This window comes from Oreochromis aureus, linkage group 16 (assembly GCF_013358895.1).
Source record: "Oreochromis aureus strain Israel breed Guangdong linkage group 16, ZZ_aureus, whole genome shotgun sequence".
NCBI classification, from domain to species: Eukaryota; Metazoa; Chordata; class Actinopteri; order Cichliformes; family Cichlidae; genus Oreochromis; species Oreochromis aureus.
This window is the reverse complement of record NC_052957.1, coordinates 18515606-18537393: the sequence shown is the minus strand read 5'-3', so window position 1 is coordinate 18537393 and position 21788 is coordinate 18515606. Positions and strand designations below refer to the sequence as shown.

General features: G+C 40.5%; 2 protein-coding genes across 5 annotated transcripts; both read right to left on the bottom strand.

Annotated features, from left to right (window-relative positions):
• Positions 1-303: 303 nt before the first annotated feature.
• On the bottom strand, positions 304-9035 carry LOC116319287 (immunoglobulin superfamily member 3-like). Of its 3 annotated transcripts, XM_031738570.2 has the most exons (11): positions 8707-9031; positions 7700-8074; positions 7164-7580; positions 6619-7026; positions 5239-5604; positions 4141-4506; positions 2906-3277; positions 2435-2818; positions 1899-2312; positions 940-1332; positions 304-844 (listed from the first exon to the last, which is right to left on the bottom strand). In XM_031738570.2, exons 1-11 carry the CDS (start codon positions 8771-8773, stop codon positions 645-647), a joined length of 3762 nt encoding a protein of 1253 aa, XP_031594430.2. In that variant the 5' UTR covers positions 8774-9031; the 3' UTR covers positions 304-644. The 3 variants fall into 3 exon arrangements, with proteins under 3 accessions (XP_031594430.2, XP_031594431.2, XP_031594432.2); XM_031738571.2 differs by lacking the exon at positions 4141-4506; XM_031738572.2 differs by lacking the exon at positions 304-844 and having other exon boundaries at positions 1113-1309; positions 8707-9035.
• A 3336-nt stretch (positions 9036-12371) lies between these two features.
• Positions 12372-21298, bottom strand: LOC116319317 (immunoglobulin superfamily member 3-like). 2 transcript variants are annotated; one of them, XM_039600081.1, is made up of 11 exons: positions 21148-21298; positions 19586-19960; positions 19052-19468; positions 18502-18909; positions 17945-18310; positions 16921-17286; positions 15925-16296; positions 15439-15822; positions 14903-15316; positions 13640-14032; positions 12372-13550 (listed from the first exon to the last, which is right to left on the bottom strand). In XM_039600081.1, the coding sequence occupies exons 1-11, from the start codon at positions 21218-21220 to the stop codon at positions 13354-13356; spliced, it is 3765 nt and encodes a 1254-aa protein (XP_039456015.1). In that variant the 5' UTR covers positions 21221-21298; the 3' UTR covers positions 12372-13353. The 2 variants fall into 2 exon arrangements, with proteins under 2 accessions (XP_039456015.1, XP_031594470.2); XM_031738610.2 differs by lacking the exon at positions 16921-17286.
• Between the last annotated feature and the right edge of the window lie 490 nt (positions 21299-21788).

Below are 21788 nucleotides of genomic sequence, written 5' to 3'. Positions count from 1 at the left end.
ATAAAAACCCTTTCTGTGCATACAAACGTCTGAAACTGCACGTAACACCTCTCCTCGCTCACAAAACCTTGAATACGTGTGCACCACTCACCTGGAACTCACAGATGATGTCGCACGCCCACGTGGGGTTTTCAAGCAAATTTTATGCTGTCAACTTTGCACAGATCCACAAATGTAAGCTGCCTGTATAGCGGGCAAAAGACCTGCAACTGACAAATAAAGGCTATCTCATCTCATCTCATCTCATCTCATCTCTGCTTTCTGTTTGTTTATTTCAAAAAAGTGGACACTTGTAAAGTCAGAAAGTAAAAGTTTATTTATATAGCATATTTTACAGACAGATGTCGTAAAGTGCTTCACAAGAGAGGTATCAAAAACACAATACAGTCATAAATACATCATAAAAGCCCTGGTCTTTTGGAAATAAAAATGTCTTTAGCTGCTTTTTGAAGGTCTCCACCGAGTCCAAACGCTGTAGAGATAGAGGAAGTGCATTCCACAGTCTGGGTGCAACAGCTTGGAAAGATCAGTCCCCTCGAGTTCTGAAACAAGTGTGCGGGACCGCTTGTCTAAAAGTAGGTGGAGTCCAACTAAAAACTTTTGCATATGTGCGTTTAAAAAAACACAAAAAAAGCTTCTGCTGTTCAGTCATCTCCACTTCGGCTGGTGTTCATAGGCATTGATTCACCCCAGAGAGACGGCCCTGACTTGTTTCCCAGTGAGCCTTTACTTCTGCACATCGTGACTACGAGTAGCAATAGGACTAAAACTAAGACAATGAGAATTACAATAGCTATTATTATATAAGTCCTTGTGTTACATTCAGAATCGGCATTAGCATCACCTGCAAAGAAGAAGACAAAGAAAGGTATTTCCACATCTTTTGATATTTACTGAGAAAAATGACGTGTTAAGAGAAGTGTGTTAAGACATGCCTACCTTCCGTGAGAACACTGACATTGAAATGCCCTGACTTTTCCACTGCAACTTTTCTCCACCCACGAGACAGAGAAGGCAGCCACTCCTCTACCTCACAGAAATACAGGCCACTATTTTCAGGGCCAGGGTTCAAGAAGGTGAGGCTGAATTGGCTGGGGTCAGGGTGGTCGTATTTCAGGCGAACATTCTCCCCAAACCTGTCCTGTAGAGTCGAGTTTCTGTAGACTGTGAATATGGGGCGCTGTTTAGTTTCTATTTCTTTCTGCCAAAACCATGTGACCTGGAACTTGGATTCATGGCTGGATTGTTTGTTGATGTTACAGGGGATAGTCAAATCCTGGTTTCTGCTTGTATTCATCTCTGCTTCCTCCTTTGGAATAGAGAGATTGTTTTCTGTGAATACGCACAAGGATAAAACTTTTGTTTAACAAGGTATCAGTAAGATCTAATGAAATTTCAGGGGACAAGGGGGGAATCACAGGCAGGAAAGATTTTACATTATACATTCTTCCCTATTCTCTGGCTTTGCTCTTTTGCTCCTGATAATTCCATTTCTTGAGAAACTTGATGTAAACCTTTTCAAAATGTTTTGTCCAGTTGTTTTATAAATGTATTCTCACCTTTATCAAATATTTAATTCTAACTTTAGGACACGTCACAGTATAGACACAGCTCTGATCAAATCACCAATGATTTACTAATATCAGCTGTCTCTGGGCTCTTAAACATACTCGTGCTCCTTGATCTGAACTCTTCTTTCGATATAATCTCTCATTACAAATAAAGAGATTAGAACGAGTTATTAATGTTACCTTTGGTGTTAAAGACTTATAGGGCTAATGAAGGAAAAAATCAGGAAAAGTCAGGAAAGAGGAGGAGAAAAACATCCATGCATACATAAGCTACAACATTAAGAACATTAACATTCTAACAGAACACTTCTAAAGGTGTGATCATACCTGTTACTTTTACACTGAGTTTGATAGCACCACCACTGTCTGAGGCCTTCAGCTGCCAGTGAGCTTCATGGTCCAGTTGGTGTTGATCCACTTGGCACCAGTAGGTTCCACTATCCTCTTCATGGGCTTTCTGAATACTTAGGTAAAAGCTTTTCTGAGTGGGTCTGGACAGGCGTAGCCGCTCCTGCAGGCCTCTGATGTCTTTGTTGTCTGGGTAACTCACCAGGCCGGTGTGGTCAAGCTCCACCAGGGAGGCGTTCTTCAAAGAAGAACTGTGTGCAGCATAATGCCAAATGACTCCATAGAAAACGGAAGAACCAGAAGCTCCTGAGGTGATGTTACAGTTGAGCTCGACTTCTTCTCCTTCTTTGGCAGTCAGCTGCTGCTCTTTCTTATCTAAACGAAGGTTGGGGGCTAGAAAATAGAAATAGAAGAAGAGGTTATATATCTCTAAATGGTATATTTAATTTATTTTTGTGCCAATTGTATATGGCATGTGAACATGTTTCTGAAGTATGAAAAATAAATGTATTCACCAGGCTCAGTAATTGTTAGCACTGTGCTTTTGGACACTGTTGAGAGCAGATACCATTCACCACGAGGATCTTGAAGCCACTCGCCCACTTTGCATGTATATGAACCTTTATCTGAGATTCGAGCTTGCCGAATAGTCAGTTCAAAAGTGGGTCCTTTGCTGCGCCTCATGCTGATTCGCTGACTCAGGTCCGCCTGAGATTCCGTTACTATGGAATTCCGGTCCAAGCTTACAATGGTCTTATTTCCTGCATTTTCCTCATGCAGCCAGGTGATAGAGTAGAGTGATGATTCTGACGTTTTTTTGACGATGGAGCATGTTATTGTTATGTCAGTGTTCATGTTTCTTGTCAACGCAGGGATGGGTGACACATCAAGTCTGCTTACTAGAAAAGGGAGACAATATTTTCATTAAAATAAGAAATGACTCTTTCTATTCAATGTTGCTCCAAAATGGCTGCAGCTGGCAGTACCTGGGTTGTTTACTATCACAGCAAGCTGATTGGATGCTCTCAACTCCTTGTGTACATTCTTCAGTAAGACAGACACATTACACTGGTAGTTTCCTCCTTCTCTGTGGCTGGTACCAATGACCAGCAGATAGTAAATGACTTCAGTTTTTCTGCTTTCTACTCGTAGCTGGTAGTGGTTCTGATCTGCAGACCAACTGATGGTGCCATTAGGGGAAAGTGTCAGGATGGTGTCTGGTGTTTTAGCCTCACGTTGCATGCTCCAAGTCACTGTTACCGGCATGCGTGGCCCTCTGACCCGGCACATCAACTCCAATTTTTCTCCAACAGTCACCTGATTCTTGCGACTGATTAGAGACACTCCCATCAGCGTGTCTGACACAAAAATCCAAAATAGTCAGTGACAGCAAGTAAGAAAGGAGAAGCTGGTGATCAAGCAATCATGAGTGTTGAAAGCAAAAAAAATCATGAATCATTTCACCTTTTAAAGAAAAGGTTAGCTTGATTATAAAAATGAATACACAAAAATTACTTTCATCCAATATGTCTCATGACATCTATGTCTCAAGCTTATAAATGTATGCATTAGCCAGTTTTAGCCCTATATTTATGCAGCTACGTGTCATTTGTAAAAAAAACTGTAAATGAAACCTAAACCACATTTGCCCTAAAACAAAATATTCAGTCAAACACAAACATTCTAAGGATAGCTTTTGAAAACCTGGCTTGGCTAAAAAAAAACGTTTGTGCTTGTGGTTTGTTAATGTGCAACCTACCTGCTGAGTGTTAATGTGTCCTGTGGAGGTCATATAGTTATTAAAATGCAAAGAAATTAAAATAATTCCTTTTACCATCCTGCCTATCAGTCTGATATTCAGCATTGTTTGCCTATTATAACCACTACCCTCCTTTTCACATATGCTGCTCACTGTCGCCTCTTTAACTTATATCTCCAAACAAACAGCTAATCCTGAGCTGCCCCTGTCATATACTCATTGGTAATTCTGTCCATCTTCAACTTGCAATGAAAACCTTAGCATCATCAAGCCTTTTCTGTTTTGACAGAGCCAACATATCATACTTCATAGAAAGTTAAACCTTCCCAAAGTGGTTTTAGAATACCCCAATTAACCTTTAAAACAAATCACACCACTCAATAAGAACAAACCCCTGTTACAGTGAAGGTAATATCATGTCTTGAATAGTCTGTACTACACAAACACACAGACACATCTTACCTATAGAGATCACTGTCACAGTGGTAGTTTGTGTCTGGTTGTGAGTCTTGCCGTTAGGTTTGCGCTCAGACACAGCACACTGGTACACTCCTGAATCAGACAGTGTGACCTCATCAAGCTCTAAGGTGAAGTTGTGAGTAGCTGGACGCATCACCCTCACTGTGCGACTCATGAACTCCTCTGCTATCTCTGTAACACCCTCCTCATTTATACTGATGATGTCGGTGAACGAGGCCATTGGTGTTGATTTGAGTTGCCAGGTGACAGAGAGTTGACCTTGAACCCCATCCACTTTACAGGAGAGATGCAGCCCGCCCCCTTCGGCCACATTTACAGCCTGCTGCATTTTGATTGACAGCCTGTTTTCTGTGAGGAGATGAGGCAACAGACAAATAGTATGACTGTGTTTGAGAAGAAAAAATAATTTCACTAACAGTAAAAAAAACCAAAACAAAAATATGCAACCTAACACTTTAAGCCTTAATACCAACAGATTAAAATTAACAATGTAAACCCTGAATAACTGAGTGTGTCTGTCTTCACTATGACACACCCTGAGGCTGAAATGCTACAACAAATAATATTCAGTCAAACATTCTGAAGACAGTTTTGTTTTCTGAAAGCCGCACTCACGATTCAGCTGAGAAACACACAAAACAAAACGACTTTTGCTTGTTGTTAATAAATGTGCAATCTCATTGTTGAGTGTTGAAATGTGGAAACCTAAAATTTTGACTTATGATGATACAAAAAGTAAATCCACTAAATAACATGATTATACTTTATAGATGTATTCCATCTAGATTTCCTGTGGGGTAATGTAACGTTTGATTTAATGTGGTTCAGTAAACAAAAGAAGGGCCGTTTTCTTGTAATATGTCGCTACGGATTAAAGTGGTTAATGAATATATCTGCAAGTAAACAGTTAAGTACTCAAACTGACCAAAATCCATATATTTACTTTGTTATTCCTTCTATAATATTTGAAGTGTGGTTTCACAAAGAAGTGTTAGAATTTATAATAGAAACACCTGTTACAGTGAAGGTAATATCATGTCTTACATAGTTTGTACTACACAACACACTGACACATCTTACCTATAGAGATCACTGTCACAGTGGTAGTTTGTGCCTGGCTGTGAGTCTTGCCATTAGGTTTGTGCTCAGACACAGCACACTGGTACACTCCTGAATCAGACAGTGTGACCTCATCAAGCTCTAAGGTGAAGTTGTGAGTAGCTGGACGCATCACCCTCACTTTGCGACTCACAAACTCCTCTGCTATCTCTGTAACACCCTCCTGACTTATACTGATGATCTCGGTGAACGAGGCCATTCGTGCTGATTTGAGTTGCCAGGTGACAGAGAGTTGAGCTTGAACCCCATCCACTTTACAGGAGAGATGCAGCCCGCCCCCTTCGGTGACATTTTCTGCCTGCTGCATTTTGATTGACAGCCTGTTTTCTGTGAGGAGATGAGACAACAGAAAGAGTTAATAACGTTCGATCAAATTAACCTAGTGTATGGGAACTTACAGGTTCCTGGGAGAACCAGCAGTATTGAGAATAATTAGTGGGAGGTGCTGAGGTAACAAAAGGCTGTGCACCAGGTGTGGTAGGCCGTTGTCTTGTTCAGTGAGCGGGGTTGATTAAATACCGTCCTCATCTTTGTGCAGTAAATGTACTATCAGCTAGATGAGTCACTTTAGCCGATTAATTAATAACCTGGGGCTGGATGTTTCTTTTAGAGGTATGTCATAAACTTTAAAGAAAAACGAAACAAAGCAAGCTGGTGTTAATGAAGTACCTCTTGACCCATTTTGTTATTTTATTGATGCAAATTTATGTTAAAACCCTTCCTCAGAAATGTTAACCTGTAGCTGGCTGAACTCTGGAGATTTACATCTTTAATTATTGAGCATATTTGTAGTAATGCATTCGTGTATGATGTGTTAATGCTATGTGTGATTCTAATTATTCTCTGCTTCTGTTTGGAATTCCAGTCATGTGCCAATTATTATCCACTGGAGTTTTTAAATGGTTTCTATTTATATTTTTTTGTTTTAGACATTGTGTTAGTGATTTTAACCCTGGTCCTGCTGTCATCTTTAAGGTTTCCTGGTAGCAGCTGGTGTGTTCACTGGGAGTGGTCAGGTGTTAGGTCGGACCTGGTGAGGTGATGGAATTGAGTGTAGTGGGTTTTGGAGTGTGATAACTGAGTTAATAAGTAATAATTTTAATAGTGCTTCACACTGTGCCGTAACCTCTGTGTGTGCCCTTGTTAAGTGAATTTTAGTAGGACCAGTGGATGTAGTCAATAAAGCTACTTATGACAACAGTTGCAGTGGATATTTTGACTGCAGTGTTTGTCTCAACTTTAACAGTTGCCAGCTCTCTGTGGGAGTAAACAAACAATGTAAAAAGTACAGTGATTTAAACCCCTGAATACCTGAGTGTGTATGTGTTCACTTTGACACACCTGTGGCTGAGACGCTGACCCGCTGTGGGCTGGAGTCTTTGGCTTCTCCCTCAATAAAAGCATCATCTTGTCCTCTCTCTTGAGGCCAGACTGTACAGATATACTCTCCCTGGTCCTCAGTTCTCACAGGCTTTAAGATGAGACGGTAATTTCTGTTCCCAGTCCGGGCAGCTCTGAGCTCTCCATTTTTCTGTCGAACACTGTACTCCGGTGCCACAGTGAGAACGCCTGTGGGACCAATGCGGGCCAGCTCCACACTTCCCTTGAGCCATGCTACAGAGAAGAATCTTTTCTCCACATCCTCTGTGTTTATGTCACAGGACAGCAACAGCTCCTGCCCCTCCTGCAGCGCTGCTGGCTGTGCTGAGATCTCCACTGCCAGAGACGGAGACGATGGCTCCACCACCTCTACTCAAGATAAAAATGAAAACAGTGAGACATCCACACAGATGTCTATAGGATAAGTAAACATTAATGTGCTGACCAATATCAAGTTGTGTTATAAATATAGCACGACTGAGTAAAATCAATGAAATCCTCCCCACCTGTGGCTTTAACTGTCAGGGTCATTTCTTCGGCATTCTTCTGTATGATGATGTACCAGGAGCCATCAGGATCTTGGATCCACTCCTGAGCCTGACAGTAGATCCTACCTTGGTCTGATGGCTCAACCTCAGCCATCTGTAGGTTGTATGCGGCCTCTCCCCATTTATCTAAGCGTATGAGACCTGCTTGGTAACGCCTTTCAAACCCCTGGCCTGGACTCAATGTAAAATCTCTATTCAGAGAAATGATAGGCTGAGCGTCCTCCTGTCCATCTTTATGGAGATACCAGGCAACAGACAGATGGGTGTGCTGGCTGGTGCTGCTAGAGGCCAGGCATGTTAAAGTGAGAGCTTCACCCTCATTTAAGCTCAGTGGTGTAGAAGCAGATGATGAGACACTCAGGGAGTCTTCAATCACTATGAAACCACATCAGACAAATGAAAAGTCATGAATGCTCTGACATCGTCTGTACCATACCTACATGAAGACACATTCAAGCGTTTTATGACTGAAAATCAGGATGGTGATTGATTACCTTTAACGACTGTCTTATCAGAATACTCTCCATCATAAGCATCTTCTAAGTTGACTGCAGTACATTCATATTCCCCTTCATCAGCTTTCAGCAGGCTTTTTATCTCGAAGCGGACTGAGTTTGGTGAGAGACGTTTCAAAGCAATTTCATTTTTTCTTACACGCCTTTGGTGAGAAGAATATCCAAAAGTATCATCATTGGAACTGATGATTTGGATCTCAAAGTTTGGGTTTGAAGGCTTCGTCATACGGAATTCAAAATGTTTGTCAGTGTTTTCACTTCTGAAGCCACTCACACTGCAGGTGATGTAGAGGGGAGAGCCTAACACACGATACAGAGGCCCAGCTTGTACTTCAGTTTTCACTCTGGCCTCTCCTGAGTAAAGCAGAGACAAAACACAAATGAAGTCATCTGAATCCTGAAACTTCAAAATGTCACTCATGTATTTATAAGTATTAAAGTATCTAACATATACTGTAGGTTATGGCACACTGTATGAATTGTGCATTGAACATCCATTGATATATGAAATGTTACAGGTGCACACAATGTTTTCAGAAAGATTTTGATATTTTTTCTTTTTTCAAGTTTTTCTGTGGAAATATGTTTGCATGACATTTATGATGAAAAGAAAATGTTTGCAAGTTTTGTCAGATATCACCTGTAACTATATGGCCTGTTGGCTTGATTGACTTTATTTATTTCATGCAGGAATATATTTTTCCCCACAGAAAGCAAACATTACTACTTTGTCATAAAAGCGACTTGCGAAAATAATTTGGAGGAGCTAATTTTCTTTCATGTAGCAACTAAACTGATATTAAAACTATGGAGACCAAAGAAGAATTAACATTTATCAATCAATGAGTTTACTCTGAGGTTTTTGCTAAATGCAATTTCATAAAATGTGAAAAAACCCTTTACAGACAACACAAACAACATCTTGGGTTTATCTGAGACATTAAACTTAATATTATGGAACTACTGGAATTCACTGTACTACTTACCACAATATAAAAGTTGACCCAAGCAGAGAAACACACCCGCCCTCCAAAGAGAGAGCACGAAACTCATCGTGAGCCTTCAACTTCAGGCTCAACACTGTACGTCCTCGGCTGCGACCAAGCCCTTGGTTAATGTGTACTGTGTTACTGTGTAATCTCTCTGTGCCTTTTCATGCCTGTATTTGCCTGCGCTTCAGGTACGTTACCTCTCGGAAACCTTTCACGCCGTAAATGGGAATATAATGACGTGCAGTTTCTTGGAAATGTTATTCCGCGTCCCGCTGAGGGAGACGGCTACTATTGTGATTGGCCTGTTCAGACTGCTCCTGTGCATTTCCGGCCTCAATAAAAAGACTCGTACATGTCAGTGAATTCCTGGCGGGAAATTGCCAAACAATGTACGAAGAAGTGGAAAAACTGGAAGGACAACTGGGCTTCTTTTTTTCTTCCCCAAAACGAGTGGGGAGAGAAAAGGGCAAAACTGACCACCGCAAGACATTAAAAATACATGTCTTAAAAATAAAACCTGCTGGACAGCGAGTCGCTTCCACCTCTGAATTCGTGTAAACGAAACTCATGTCTTTGCTCGTTCCCAGCAGGTGATGCACGTTTTTGACATTTACATCCATGATCATATTCTTGCATAGGCAGCTTGAGATAAAGTAGTTAATTACGCTGCTTAGGACCACCCCATCTAAGTTCGACCTCTTTCTGCAAACTTTGCAAGCTTGAATTTATTTGTTTGAATGATGCTGTATATTAATGAGGCAATAGTACCACCTGGTGGAGAACATAAGGACGTACAGTTTATCCAGTCCTATTCAAATCGGCATTTTAATTTGCAGACTGCTTAAAAATAGTGGGGAACTTTATTTTTAAATGCTCATAAAATTAACACCATAACGTTTTATGTTTTTGTCATTCTCTCCCCTGATGCCATTAAAAAAATATTGTTAGGTACGTTCAAAAAGGCATAAAGAGCTGTCCAGGGTACACCTCGCCCTGTGGTGGCTGGGAAAGGCTCCAGCCCCTCCAGGACTCTGAATTGGACATGCAGATGAGAATGAATGGATGTATTCAACAGAAATGTTAAGAAAGTATTTTAGGTATGAGACTGCATTACTCCTTAGACGAAATACACCATATTAAATTCTGGCTAAGAGAAAAGAGACTTGAAATGATGAAAGAAAATGTATTCTAGTGAAAACTGTTCAGGACGTGTTCAAGAATAAAAATATTAGAAATTCACTCTGAGTGAGACAGAATAGAAACTGCAAACAAAACAGAAATGCTCTGTGGGCTAAACCGTGAAGCTGCTACAGGCCACATGCCAATCAGTGATGTTTTTAATTAGCAACAAAAAAGAAAACCAGCTAGAGATGCAAAGTGTTTTTACCTTTCCCTGCACTGCCATGCTTTGTCCCTGTATGAATCAGCATGGATTATAATCACAACAAAGACAGAAACTAATCTATAGAAGTTATATATGGCACAGATTCACAATTTATTCACACCTCCTATGGAACAATACATAAATAACACCACACAAACTTATTTTGAGTTTTTTTTCCAGTTCAAGATAGCACATAATTAAGCAGAAGCCTGCTAATAATGGGTGAATTGCATGTAGTATCATGTATCATGAAACCTTTTCTTAGCTTCATTATGACTTTGAGTCTCCTTTGAGCTATAGACTGGACAATATGATATTCCTACATCTGGACTAGATCATCTTTTTGTCCTAAAGTCCTATTTTGAGACTTACAGTGTTTCACAGGCCTGCATGTTTCATTGTCACATCAAGCTGCTGCTCAAAATGCAGGTGAAAGACACATTTACAGAAACATTGAAAGAAATAAGGGTTAAGTTTATCACCAGAATTATAGATTCGATTAAAAAAAAATTGTTTTTGGATGGAGATCTTGGCTGTGAACCAGAGGCTGTGGAACCACTTTGGAGCCACCCATAAGGACCAGCGAGTTTCCCCGGACATCGTCTGTTCCTTCAGGAAACTGCAGTCACCTGCTCTCATTGCTCATATGCTTTTGTTTTAGCGGACATAATGTTTAACATGTTTGCGGTCTAAATGTTGGGGAATATTGCTGACATTTATATTTGGGACTAATTGGAATTTCTTTTCTTTCAGGTTTGTGATCTTGAACTCTGGAATCTTGAGCTGATGATGGCTCTGGACACAATATCGAAAGACCACAAAACTCAGTAGCTGTACTGAAGTTAACAACCAACAAATCGTCCTTATTATTATCGCCAACCCGATGGAAAAGAAATATTGCATCCTGTTGTTGGAGCTAGATGGAAACCTAGGGGTTTGTCAACGTTATCTAGACATTTCACCCAAAAAATGTCCTCATGGTGGTGCTAGAGGAGAGGCCACAGGATCCACAACATTACAAGTGGCATTAATATTCTTCCTGGCACTTTGCCATTCAAGTGTGTTAACCAACCAGACAGGCAGCATGCACAACTGACATATGAAATCTATTCATTGTTTGTGTATGCAGGTATGGACAAACAGAGTCATTGTTTTTGTAAAAGCAGTGTTCTTTCAGTGTCATTTCCCACGAAAAGAATTATTTATCACAAGGCCAGAGATTGTATGCCTACTGCTTTAATATCACTGACCTCCATCATATAAAATTATATAAAATCATATCCTTCAATGCAACATTTGTGCAGTGATTTGCCTCCCAAATTTTGTGGGGTTTTTTTGTTTGCCCCGACAGTCATTGCCATGGCAACAAAAGCAAGTGAAATGACAGTAAAGTTCAGAAGGAGGCTGTACCAAGAAGCCCAGTCCATCACTTTGTAAAATTCAAAACCAAAGGCAGCACAACAACATCTCTCTGAGGCCGACAGAACTACAGTCTGCCATAAAGTGTTCTTTTAATCTCTCAGATCTTTCAGAGAAACGCTGCAAGTTTTACCTCAACTTGTATACAAACACCACACAAAAGCCTTCCTTCCTTTCTTCTTCCTTCCTTTTCAGCTGTTCGCTGAAAAGTAAATGCAACAAGTTGATTCTATGCTAGTCTTTTTAAAGACTAGAGTCTTTAACACCTTTTTAAAGGTGTTAAAGATTCATAGAGGGTAATGAAGGAAACACTAAGGTGAAATAGAGAAAGAATGACAGAGTGTGAGACAGCAAACATATATAGTACATTGCATCCTGTAAGCCCCTGCATAGCCACACACTAATATTATTTATGTCTTTTTATATATTATTTATTTTGACACATTGACACATCAAAGTGCTAACTTTATTTTTTACTTTGAAAGCACTCACATCAACATAAGAGCAGTCTTTCAGGGGCAGTAGACCTGCCCAAGCCTATAACTTTTGAAAAAATAAAATTCATAGAGAAATACAATCCATAAAAAGTAACACTAAACTTAACAGCCAGTGGGACAAATGCAAGATGAATAACCACGAATTAAAATGCTTTAAACGGCTGACCAATACCTATGACCACCATATGTGTGCAGTTCATTTTTACAATCCATCGATATTCAGTATGTTATCTATTGGAGATTATGTATCGGAATTTCAGGAGCAGGACCACACCTCCAAACACGCTCCTTCCAGCTGTCATCTATATAGGTTCCCCCAGTTCTGCAAGCTGATCATTCTTGTTTACGTGCCCCACCCTCCCTCCTTGTTCTCTATTCTTTAACTTCTTCGCTTCTATTTAGTACATGGGGATCTGCCAGGCCCGTGAGCCATCGCCAGTCCCCTTCGAGGCCTTCCCCAAACCGCAGCTCAATTCATGTCAAAGCCATTCACTTTTACCTACCAAAACGCTGTCAAACCTAAAATGAGGACGTGGGCCCAGCTAGTGAATTGATGAACTGTCAAGGTCTATTGTTTATGTGGGGTTTATCTTCAGTTAAAAATTCAAATCAGAATTATTGTTTCAAGCCACAGCAATGAAAAAAATGAAATGCTAGATTGCATGTGACCAACATAAAATAAATGAGACATATATACACACACACACACACACACACACACACACACATATATATATAACACTGTGCATCATGGCTCAGATGCAAATGAGAAATACTGTCATCATCAAACAATTTGCGTAAGCTTTAGCAGAACAATTTTGCAACAACAGCAAAAAAAGGAAAAGTTTGCATTAGTAAGCATCTTGTGAAAATTCTTAAGAACACTGTGGCGATCAATATCTAACATTTAAATGTCTGCCACATGGACAACTCAGCAGGATTTCGAGACCACACAGTCATTCTGAGCATTACCACGGCACTTCCCGGTTGAGTAATTGCTGAACTAGTTAGACATTCACCACAATTTATGATAACTGCATGAAGACGTGCTACATTGCAACGTCTTCGCAGATGTGAAGCCACAGACTTGCCACAGTTCAGCTGCTTGTGCATTTGGGCATTAAAAATGAGCAGAAGAATCTATAAAATGAGAAGTGCCTTTCTAAATTTAGTTTCATCAACTCCTAAAGAAAAAAATTCTTCCTACCTGTACTGAAAGTAAATCAGCAGAGCTATTTCATGGAATGTTATAAACAAATGAATGGACACAATGATTTTAAATGGAAACTTTTGCATATTTTTGCACCATATCTAAAAGAAACCAGAAAATGTCTTTGATGTTCAGTCGTCTCCACTGGGTTTGTTGTTCATAGGTAGTGATTCAGCCCAGAGAGATGGAGTTGACTTTTTTCCTTGTGAGCCTTTACTTCTGCACACCTTGAACATCAGTAATAATATAACCACCACTATGATGATGAGAACTACAATAACGATTGTATAGGTTGTTGTGTTACATTCAGATACGGCATTAGCATCACCTGCAAAGAAGAAGACAAAGAAAGGTATTTCCAAATGATCTTGTGATATTTACTGAGAGAAACGACTAAGTGTGTTAAGACATGCCTACCTTCTGTGAGAACACTGACATTGAAATGCCCTGACTTTTCCACTGCAACTTTTCTCCACCCACGAGACAGAGAAGGCAGCCACTCCTCTACCTCACAGAAATACAGGCCACTATTTTCAGGGCCAGGGTTCAAGAACGTGAGGCTGAATTGGCTGGGGTCAGGGTGGTCGTATCTCAGGCGAACATTTTCCTCAAACCTGTGTTGCAGAGTCGAGTTTCTGTAGACTGTGAATATGGGGCGCTGTTTAGTTTCTATTTCTTTCTTCCAAAACCATGTGACCTGGAACTTGGATTCATGGCTGGATTGTTTATTGATGTTACAGGAGATAGTCAAATCCTGGTTTCTGCTTATATTCCTCGACACTTCCTCCTTTGGAATAGAGAGATTGTTTTCTGTATATAAGGACAAGGGCAAAACTTTAGTTTATCAAGGTAACTAATCAGTGAGACCTAATGAAATTCCAGTTATACTGACACACAAGGGAGAACTTGCAAACAGCCAAACAGAAGAGATGAAACAATCAACAGAAAAACAAGAGAGGTGCCCAGAAGACAACTGAGAAGAGTGGGATATTTTGTCAAGGTTTTGGGAATTACATTTGATTCCTTTTTTATAGAGTTAAATTAGATGAGTTACAGCAAGAAGATTAAAGATAGTCTCTTGTTCATTTCTAGCTCCATCTTCATTCAGTGAGGTCACTAGAAAAACCTTTGCATGCTTCACAGTGCAAACACATCTTGATTTGAGTCATATTTGGCAGCCCACTGAAGTTCATCTAGCTGAAGCTGTTTTAGAAACTCTCCATTAAAGGTCTCCACCCACAAATAGATTGTTTGAAGTGTGGATGGTTGGGGCTGCTTTACTCACATCCAAAGTTGTGTGCTTGCATATGGCTATTCTGGGGATGTCAACTCTCTATGACTTTATACAGACCCAGATTTAGAAAAGGCCTGAAGCATGAGCCTTTGACTTGAACTTAGGATTGAAACTTAAGTCTTGTTTGATATCATCCATCATTATACTAGTATGCAAAAAGATTTTTTTAGCTGGGGTCAGTATTAGGGTCAGATGGATTGACACAGAACTTGTAACTGAGGGAAACACATAACCCGCTTCTTAATTGGTTTAAAATGTGCTTACAAGTATCCTTAATTCATACAACCCGATTCCCCCCCAAAACCAATAGCTATATAAAAAAAGGCCCCCCAAAATAGCTATACTATTAGGATCCCAACAGAACACTTCTAAAAGTGTGATCATACCTGTTACTTTTACACTGAGTTTGATAGCACCACCACTGTCTGAGGCCTTCAGCTGCCAGTGAGCTTTATTGTCCAGTTGGTATTGATCCACTTGGCACCAGTAGGTTCCACTATCCTCTTCATGGGCTTTCTGAATACTTAGGTAAAAGCTTTTCTGAGTGGGTCTGGACAGGCGTAGCCGCTCCTGCAGGCCTCTGATGTCTTTGTTGTCTGGGTAACTCACCAGGCCGGTGTGGTCAAGCTCCACCAGGGAGGCGTTCTTCAAAGAAGAACTGTGTGCAGCATAACGCCAAATGACTCCATAGAAAACGGAAGAACCAGAAGCTCCTGAGGTGATGTTACAGTTGAGCTCGACTTCTTCTCCTTCTTTGGCAGTCAGCTGCTGCTCTTTCTTATCTAAACGAAGGTCGTTGGCTAGAGAATGAAAAAAAGAAGAAGAAGTTATATATCTCTAAATGGTATGTTTAATTAATTTTGTGCCAATTGTATATGGCATGTGAACATGTTTCTAAAGTATGAAAAATAAATGTATTCACCAGGCTCAGTAATTGTTAGCACTGTGCTTTTGGACACTGTTGAGAGCAGATACCATTCACCACGAGGATCTTGAAGCCACTCGCCCACTTTGCATGTATATGAACCTTTATCTGAGATTCGAGCTTGCCGAATAGTCAGTTCAAAAGTGGGTCCTGTGCTGCGCCTCATGCTGATTCGCTGACTCAGGTCCGTCTGGGATTCCGTTACTATGGAATTCCGGTCCAAGCTTACAATGGTCTTATTTCCTGCATTTTCCTCATGCAGCCAGGTGATAGAGTAGAGTGATGATTCTGACGTTTTTGTGACGATGGAGCATTTTATTGTTATGTCAGTGTTCATGTTTCTTGTCAACGCAGGGATGGGTGACACATCAAGTCTGCTTACTAGAAAAGGGAGACAATATTTTCATTATTTTCTGAGGAAAGAGGGAAAAAAATGACTCTTTCTATTTAATGTTGCTCCAAAATGGCTGCAGCTGGCAGTACCTGGGTTGTTTACTATCACAGCAAGCTGATTGGATGCTTTCAACTCCTTGTGCACATTCTTCAGTAAGACAGACACATTACACTGGTAGTTTCCTCCTTCTCTGTGGCTGGTACCAATGACCAGCAGATAGTAAATGACTTCAGTTTTTCTGCTTTCTACTCGTAGCTGGTAGTGGTTCTGATCTCCAGACCAACTGATGGTGCCATCAGGGGAAAGTGTCAGGATGGTGTCTGGTGTTTTAGCCTCACGTTGCACGCTCCAAGTCACTGTTACCGGCATGTGTGGCCCTCTGACCCGGCACATCAACTCCAATTTTTCTCCAACAGTCACCTGATTCTTGCGACTGATTAGAGACACTTCCATCAGCGTGTCTGACACAAAAATCCAAAATAGTCAGTGACAGCAAGTAAGAAAGGAGAAGCTGGTGATCAAGCAATCATTAGTGTTGAAAGCAAAAAGGAGATGCGAATACATGGCTACAAAACCACAACTGGTTTCTCAGTCTACACAATATGGCTATTGTTATGTCACCATTCATTTCTTACGTAAAAGCAAAGAAAGTTTAACATCAGTAAGTGTCACAATACCTATGTCAAAAATATAATGTGGAAACCTTTATATTTTGGCCTGAGGGGAGGTCATATGATTTTGACAATGCAAAGGATAAATGTACTGAATAACATTTAGTAGATTTCCTGTGGGTTAATGTAAAGTTTGGTTTAATTGCAGGGGTACAGTAAACAAAGGAAGGATTCCCAACGGTGACAAGATCTCAATATCAGGTTTTGGATATTTGTCTACCATTTTCTTGTGATATATCACTATGAGCTAAAGTGTTCAATGGACATATCTGCAAACAAACAGATCAATAGCCAAGCAGATCAAAATCCACATATTTACTTTGCTAATTTATTAATAAACAAATCAAACCTCTCAATAAGAAGAAAAACGTGTTATAATGTAGGTAACTACACAAACACACTGACACATCTTACCTATAGAGATCACTGTCACAGTGGTAGTTTGTGCCTGGTTGTGAGTCTTGCCATTAGGTTTGCGCTCAGACACAGCACACTGGTACACTCCTGAATCAGACAGTGTGACCTCATCAAGCTCTAAGGTGAAGTTGTCAGTAGTTGGACGCATCACGCTCACTTTGCGACTCATGAACTCCTCTGCTATCTCTGTAACACCCTCCTCATTTATACTGATGATCTTGGTGAACAAGGCCATTGATGCTGATTTTTGTTCCCAGGTGACAGAGAGTTGACCTTGAACCCCATCCACTTTACAGGAGAGATGCAACCCGCCCCCTTCGGCCACATTTCCAGCCGGCTGCATTTTGACTGACAGCCTGTTTTCTGTGAGGAGATGAGGCAACAGACAAATAGTATGACTGTGTTTGAGAAGATGTGTTCACTATGACACACCCTGGGGCTGAAATGCTACAACAGATAATACTCAGTCAAACATTCTAAAGACAGTTTTATTTTCTGAAAGCCGCACTCACAATTCAGCTAAAAAAATACATAAACCAAAATAATTTTTGCTCGCCGGTGATAAATTCGCGATCTGATTGTTGAGTGTTGAAATGTGGAAACCTAAAATTTTGACTTATGACAATGCAAAGAGTAAATCCACTAAATAGTATGATTATGCTTTGTAGATATATTCCATCTAGATTTCCTGTGGGGTAATGTAACGTTTGATTTAATGTGGTTCAGTAAACAAAAGAAGGGTTCCCAAAGTATTACATTAAGTATGTTTTGGATATTTGCCTGCTATTTTCTTGTAATATGTCACTATGGGCTACATGATTTAATGAATATATCTGCAAGTAAACAGATCAACAGTCAAGCTGACCAAAATCCACATATTTACTTTGCTATTTCTTCTGTAATATTTGACGTGTAGTTTAACAAAGAAGTGTTAGAATTTATAATAGAAACACCTGTTACAATGAAGGTAATATCATGTCTTGAATAGTTTGTACTACACAAACACACAGACACATCTTACCTATAGAGATCACTGTCACAGTGGTAGTTTGCGTCTGGCTGTGAGTCTTGCCGTTAGGTTTGCGATCAGACACAGCACACTGGTACACTCCTGAATCAGACAGTGTGACCTCATCAAGCTCTAAGGTGAAGTTGTGAGTAGCTGGACGCATCACCCTCACTTTGCGACTCATGAACTCCTCTGCTATCTCTGTAACACCCTCCTGACTTATACTGATGATGTTGGTGAACGAGGCCATTCGTGCTGATTTGAGTTGCCAGGTGACAGAGAGTTGACCTTGAACCCCATCCACTTTACAGGAGAGATGCAGCCCGCCCCCTTCGGCCACATTTACAGCCTGCTGCATTTTGACTGTTAGCCTGTTTTCTGTGAGGAGATGAGGCAACAGACAAATAGTATGACTGTGTTTGAGAAGTTAATAATAAAATAATTAAATTTCACCAACAGTAAAAACAAATAAGCAAAATCACTTTGTGTAATCCTTAATACCTACAGATAAAATTAACAATGAAAAAAGGAAAGTGAGTTGAACCTGGAATGTGTTCACTTTGACACACCTGTGGTTGAGATGCTGACCCGCTGTGGGCTGGAGTCTTTGGCTTCTCCCTCAATAAAAGCATCATCTTGGCCTCTCTCTTGAGGCCAGACTCTACAGGTATACTCTCCCTGGTCCTCAGTTCTCACAGGCTTTAAGATGAGACGGTAATTTCCGTTCCCGCTTCGGGCGGCTCTGAGTTCTCCATTTTTCTGGCGAACACTGTACACTGGTGCCACAGTGAGAACGCCTGTGGGACCAATGCGGGCCAGCTCCACACTTCCCTTGAGCCATGCTACAGAGAAGAATCTTTTCTCCACGTCCTGTGTGTTTATATCACAGGACAGCATCAGCTCCTGCCCCTCCTGCAGCGCTGCTGGCTGTGCTGAGATCTCCACTGCCAGAGACGGAGACGATGGCTCCACCACCTCTACTCAAGATAAAAATGAAAACAGTGAGACATTCACACATTAAATCATGAAGGCAGTTGTCTAACATTAATGTGCTGACCAATATCAAGACATATTATTTAATATAACATGGCTAAGCAAAATCAATAAAATGCTTCCAACCTGTGGCTTTAACTGTCAGGGTCATTTCTTCTGCAATCTTCTGTATGATGATGTACCAGGAGCCATCAGGATCTTGGATCCACTCCTGAGCCTGACAGTAGATCCTACCTCGGTCTGATGGCTCAACCTTAGCAATCTGTAGGTTGTATGTGGCCTCTCCCAATTTATCTAAGCGTATGAGACCTGCTTGGTAACGCCTTTCAAACCCCTGGCCTGGACTCAGTGTAAAATCTCTATTCAGAGAAATGATAGGCTGAGCGTCCTCCTGTCCATCTTTATGGAGATACCAGGCAACAGACAGATGGGTGTGCTGGCTGGTGCTGCTAGAGGCCAGGCATGTTAAAGTGAGAGCTTCACCCTCGTTTAAGCTCAGTGGTGTGGAAGCAGATGATGAGACACTCAGGGAGTCTTCAATCACTATGAAACCACATCAGAGAAATGAAAAGTCATGAATGCTCTGACATCGTCTGTACCATACCTACATGAAGACACATTCAAGTGTTATGACTGAAAATCAGGATGGTGATTGATTACCTTTAACGACTGTCTTAGCAGAATACTCTCCATCATAAGCACCTTCTAAGTTGACTGCAGTACATTCATATTCCCCTTCATCATCTTTCAGCAGGCTTTTTATCTCGAAGCGGACTGAGTTTGGTGAGAGACGTTTCAAAGCAATTTCATTTTTTCTTACACGGCTTTGGTGATTGGAATATCCAAAATTATCATCATTGGAACTGATGATTTGGATCTCAAAGTTTGGGTTTGAAGGCTTCGTCATACGGAATTCAAAATGTTTGTCAGTGTTTTCACTTCTGAAGCCACTCACACTGCAGGTGATGTAGAGGGGAGAGCCTAACACACGATACAGAGGCCCAGCTTGTACTTCAGTTTTCACTCTGGCCTCTCCTGAGTAAAGCACAGACAAAACACAAATGAACTCATCTGAATCCTGAAACTCCAAAGTGCCACTTGTGTATTTATAAGTATTAAAGTATCTAACATATAGGGTGCACATGCATGTTACAAATGAATGTTAGAATGAATACACAATATTTTCAGAAAGATTTATATATATTTTACTTCTTAAGTTCTTTTCTGCAAAAATATGTTTTTTTTTTTGACATTTCAGATAAAAAAAGAAAAAATGTTTGCAAGTTTTGTCAAAGATATAATCACTCTCTAGGTGATGGCCACAATCAGCCATATGACTGAGTTTTTTGTTAGTTCCTTTTTAAGGAAACTGTGGGTTCCTGTCACGAATGGCTGAGGTAGTCTTACAAGTCTAGACTAAGATTACGAGGACAGGAGTGCTATTCAGACCGTGACAGAAATCTAATTAAATCAAATAATGTGTACAATCATCTTCTTTTCATCCAAGTAAAAACTGCTTGTTTTCTTGAGTCACTTTATTTTCCCTCATGTAGGAAATATTTTTTCCCCAGAGAAAGCAAACATTTTGTCACGATCTGCGGCCTGCTGATCGTGTGAAACTGAATGAGGGCCCCAATGCAGGAGACACTGACAGGCAGGAACAAGTTAACATAAAGTGAGCTTTCTATTAAGACTGATCGAAAAGGTATAAAATAAGAGAAACCAAAATGGAACAAATTAAACTGGGAAATACGAGGAAACATGGAACCTGAACGACAGGAGGGTGGCTGAGGAAACACTCAGACTACAGGGGGAGACTGAGATAATATGTACACAAATGATGCAAATGATGCATGAAAATAATCTGGAGCTAATTTGCTTTCGTGTAGCAATTAAACTGATATTAAATATAGAGACACCAAAGGAGATGAACCAGTCAGTTTAATCTCGGAGCTTTTTTTTTTTTTTTTTTTTTTTTTTTTTTTTTTTTTTTAAACGACGCAAACAACACAGACAATATTTTAGCTTTACCAAAGACCATGAGCTTAACATGCATATGTACTGATGGTAATTCTATATTTTTATTCTATTCAAAATGGACATGCAGTGTGTTCTTACCACCTGCTAACTTTAACACAGTTAATATTCTGACATCTCCAGTGAATCCTCGAGGTCACTGACTAGAATCCACTGCAGCTAAAGGAAGCCAGTGTACCACTTACCACAACGCAAAAGCTGACCCAGGCAGAGAATCAAACTGGACCTCCAAACGGAGAGCAGGAAACAACTCATCATGAACCTTCAGCTTCAGGCTCAGTACTTTACGTCCTCGGCATAGCCTCTGTGATCAAGCTCTTAGTCTGTGTGAAAATCTGTCTGTGTCTTTTCACACTTGTTAAAGTGGTTTATGTTTCCTGTCGGTGACCTAGAGCAAGAGGAAGTCTGAGATATTTCCTGCATACTCTACATTATTCATGACTTCTGTGTATGTGTACAGGTGGATTGGTGGAGATCAGTAACATCGCTCGTTTTTTTTTCCATCCTCGATCGAAACATTGGATGGTTACACGCGTGGTTAGACAACCTTAAGCTGAGCGGGCTCATAAGTAGGGCACCAAACAGTTCATTATGTTCATTTCTATGTAGCGTTTTCAGTGGGAGAAACGTTTCGTCACTCACCCAAGTGACTTCTTCAGTCTCAACTTTTGCATAATGACTGAAACTTGGTGCTAGTCTCAGTCATTGTGCAGAGATGCTGTTTAAAAGTTTGGGGGGAAACCTGCAGTCAGCTGCGACTGAGATGATACTTCCAGATGAACGGAATAAACTTTTTGGGAAAACATATGTAACTTTTCGATTATTC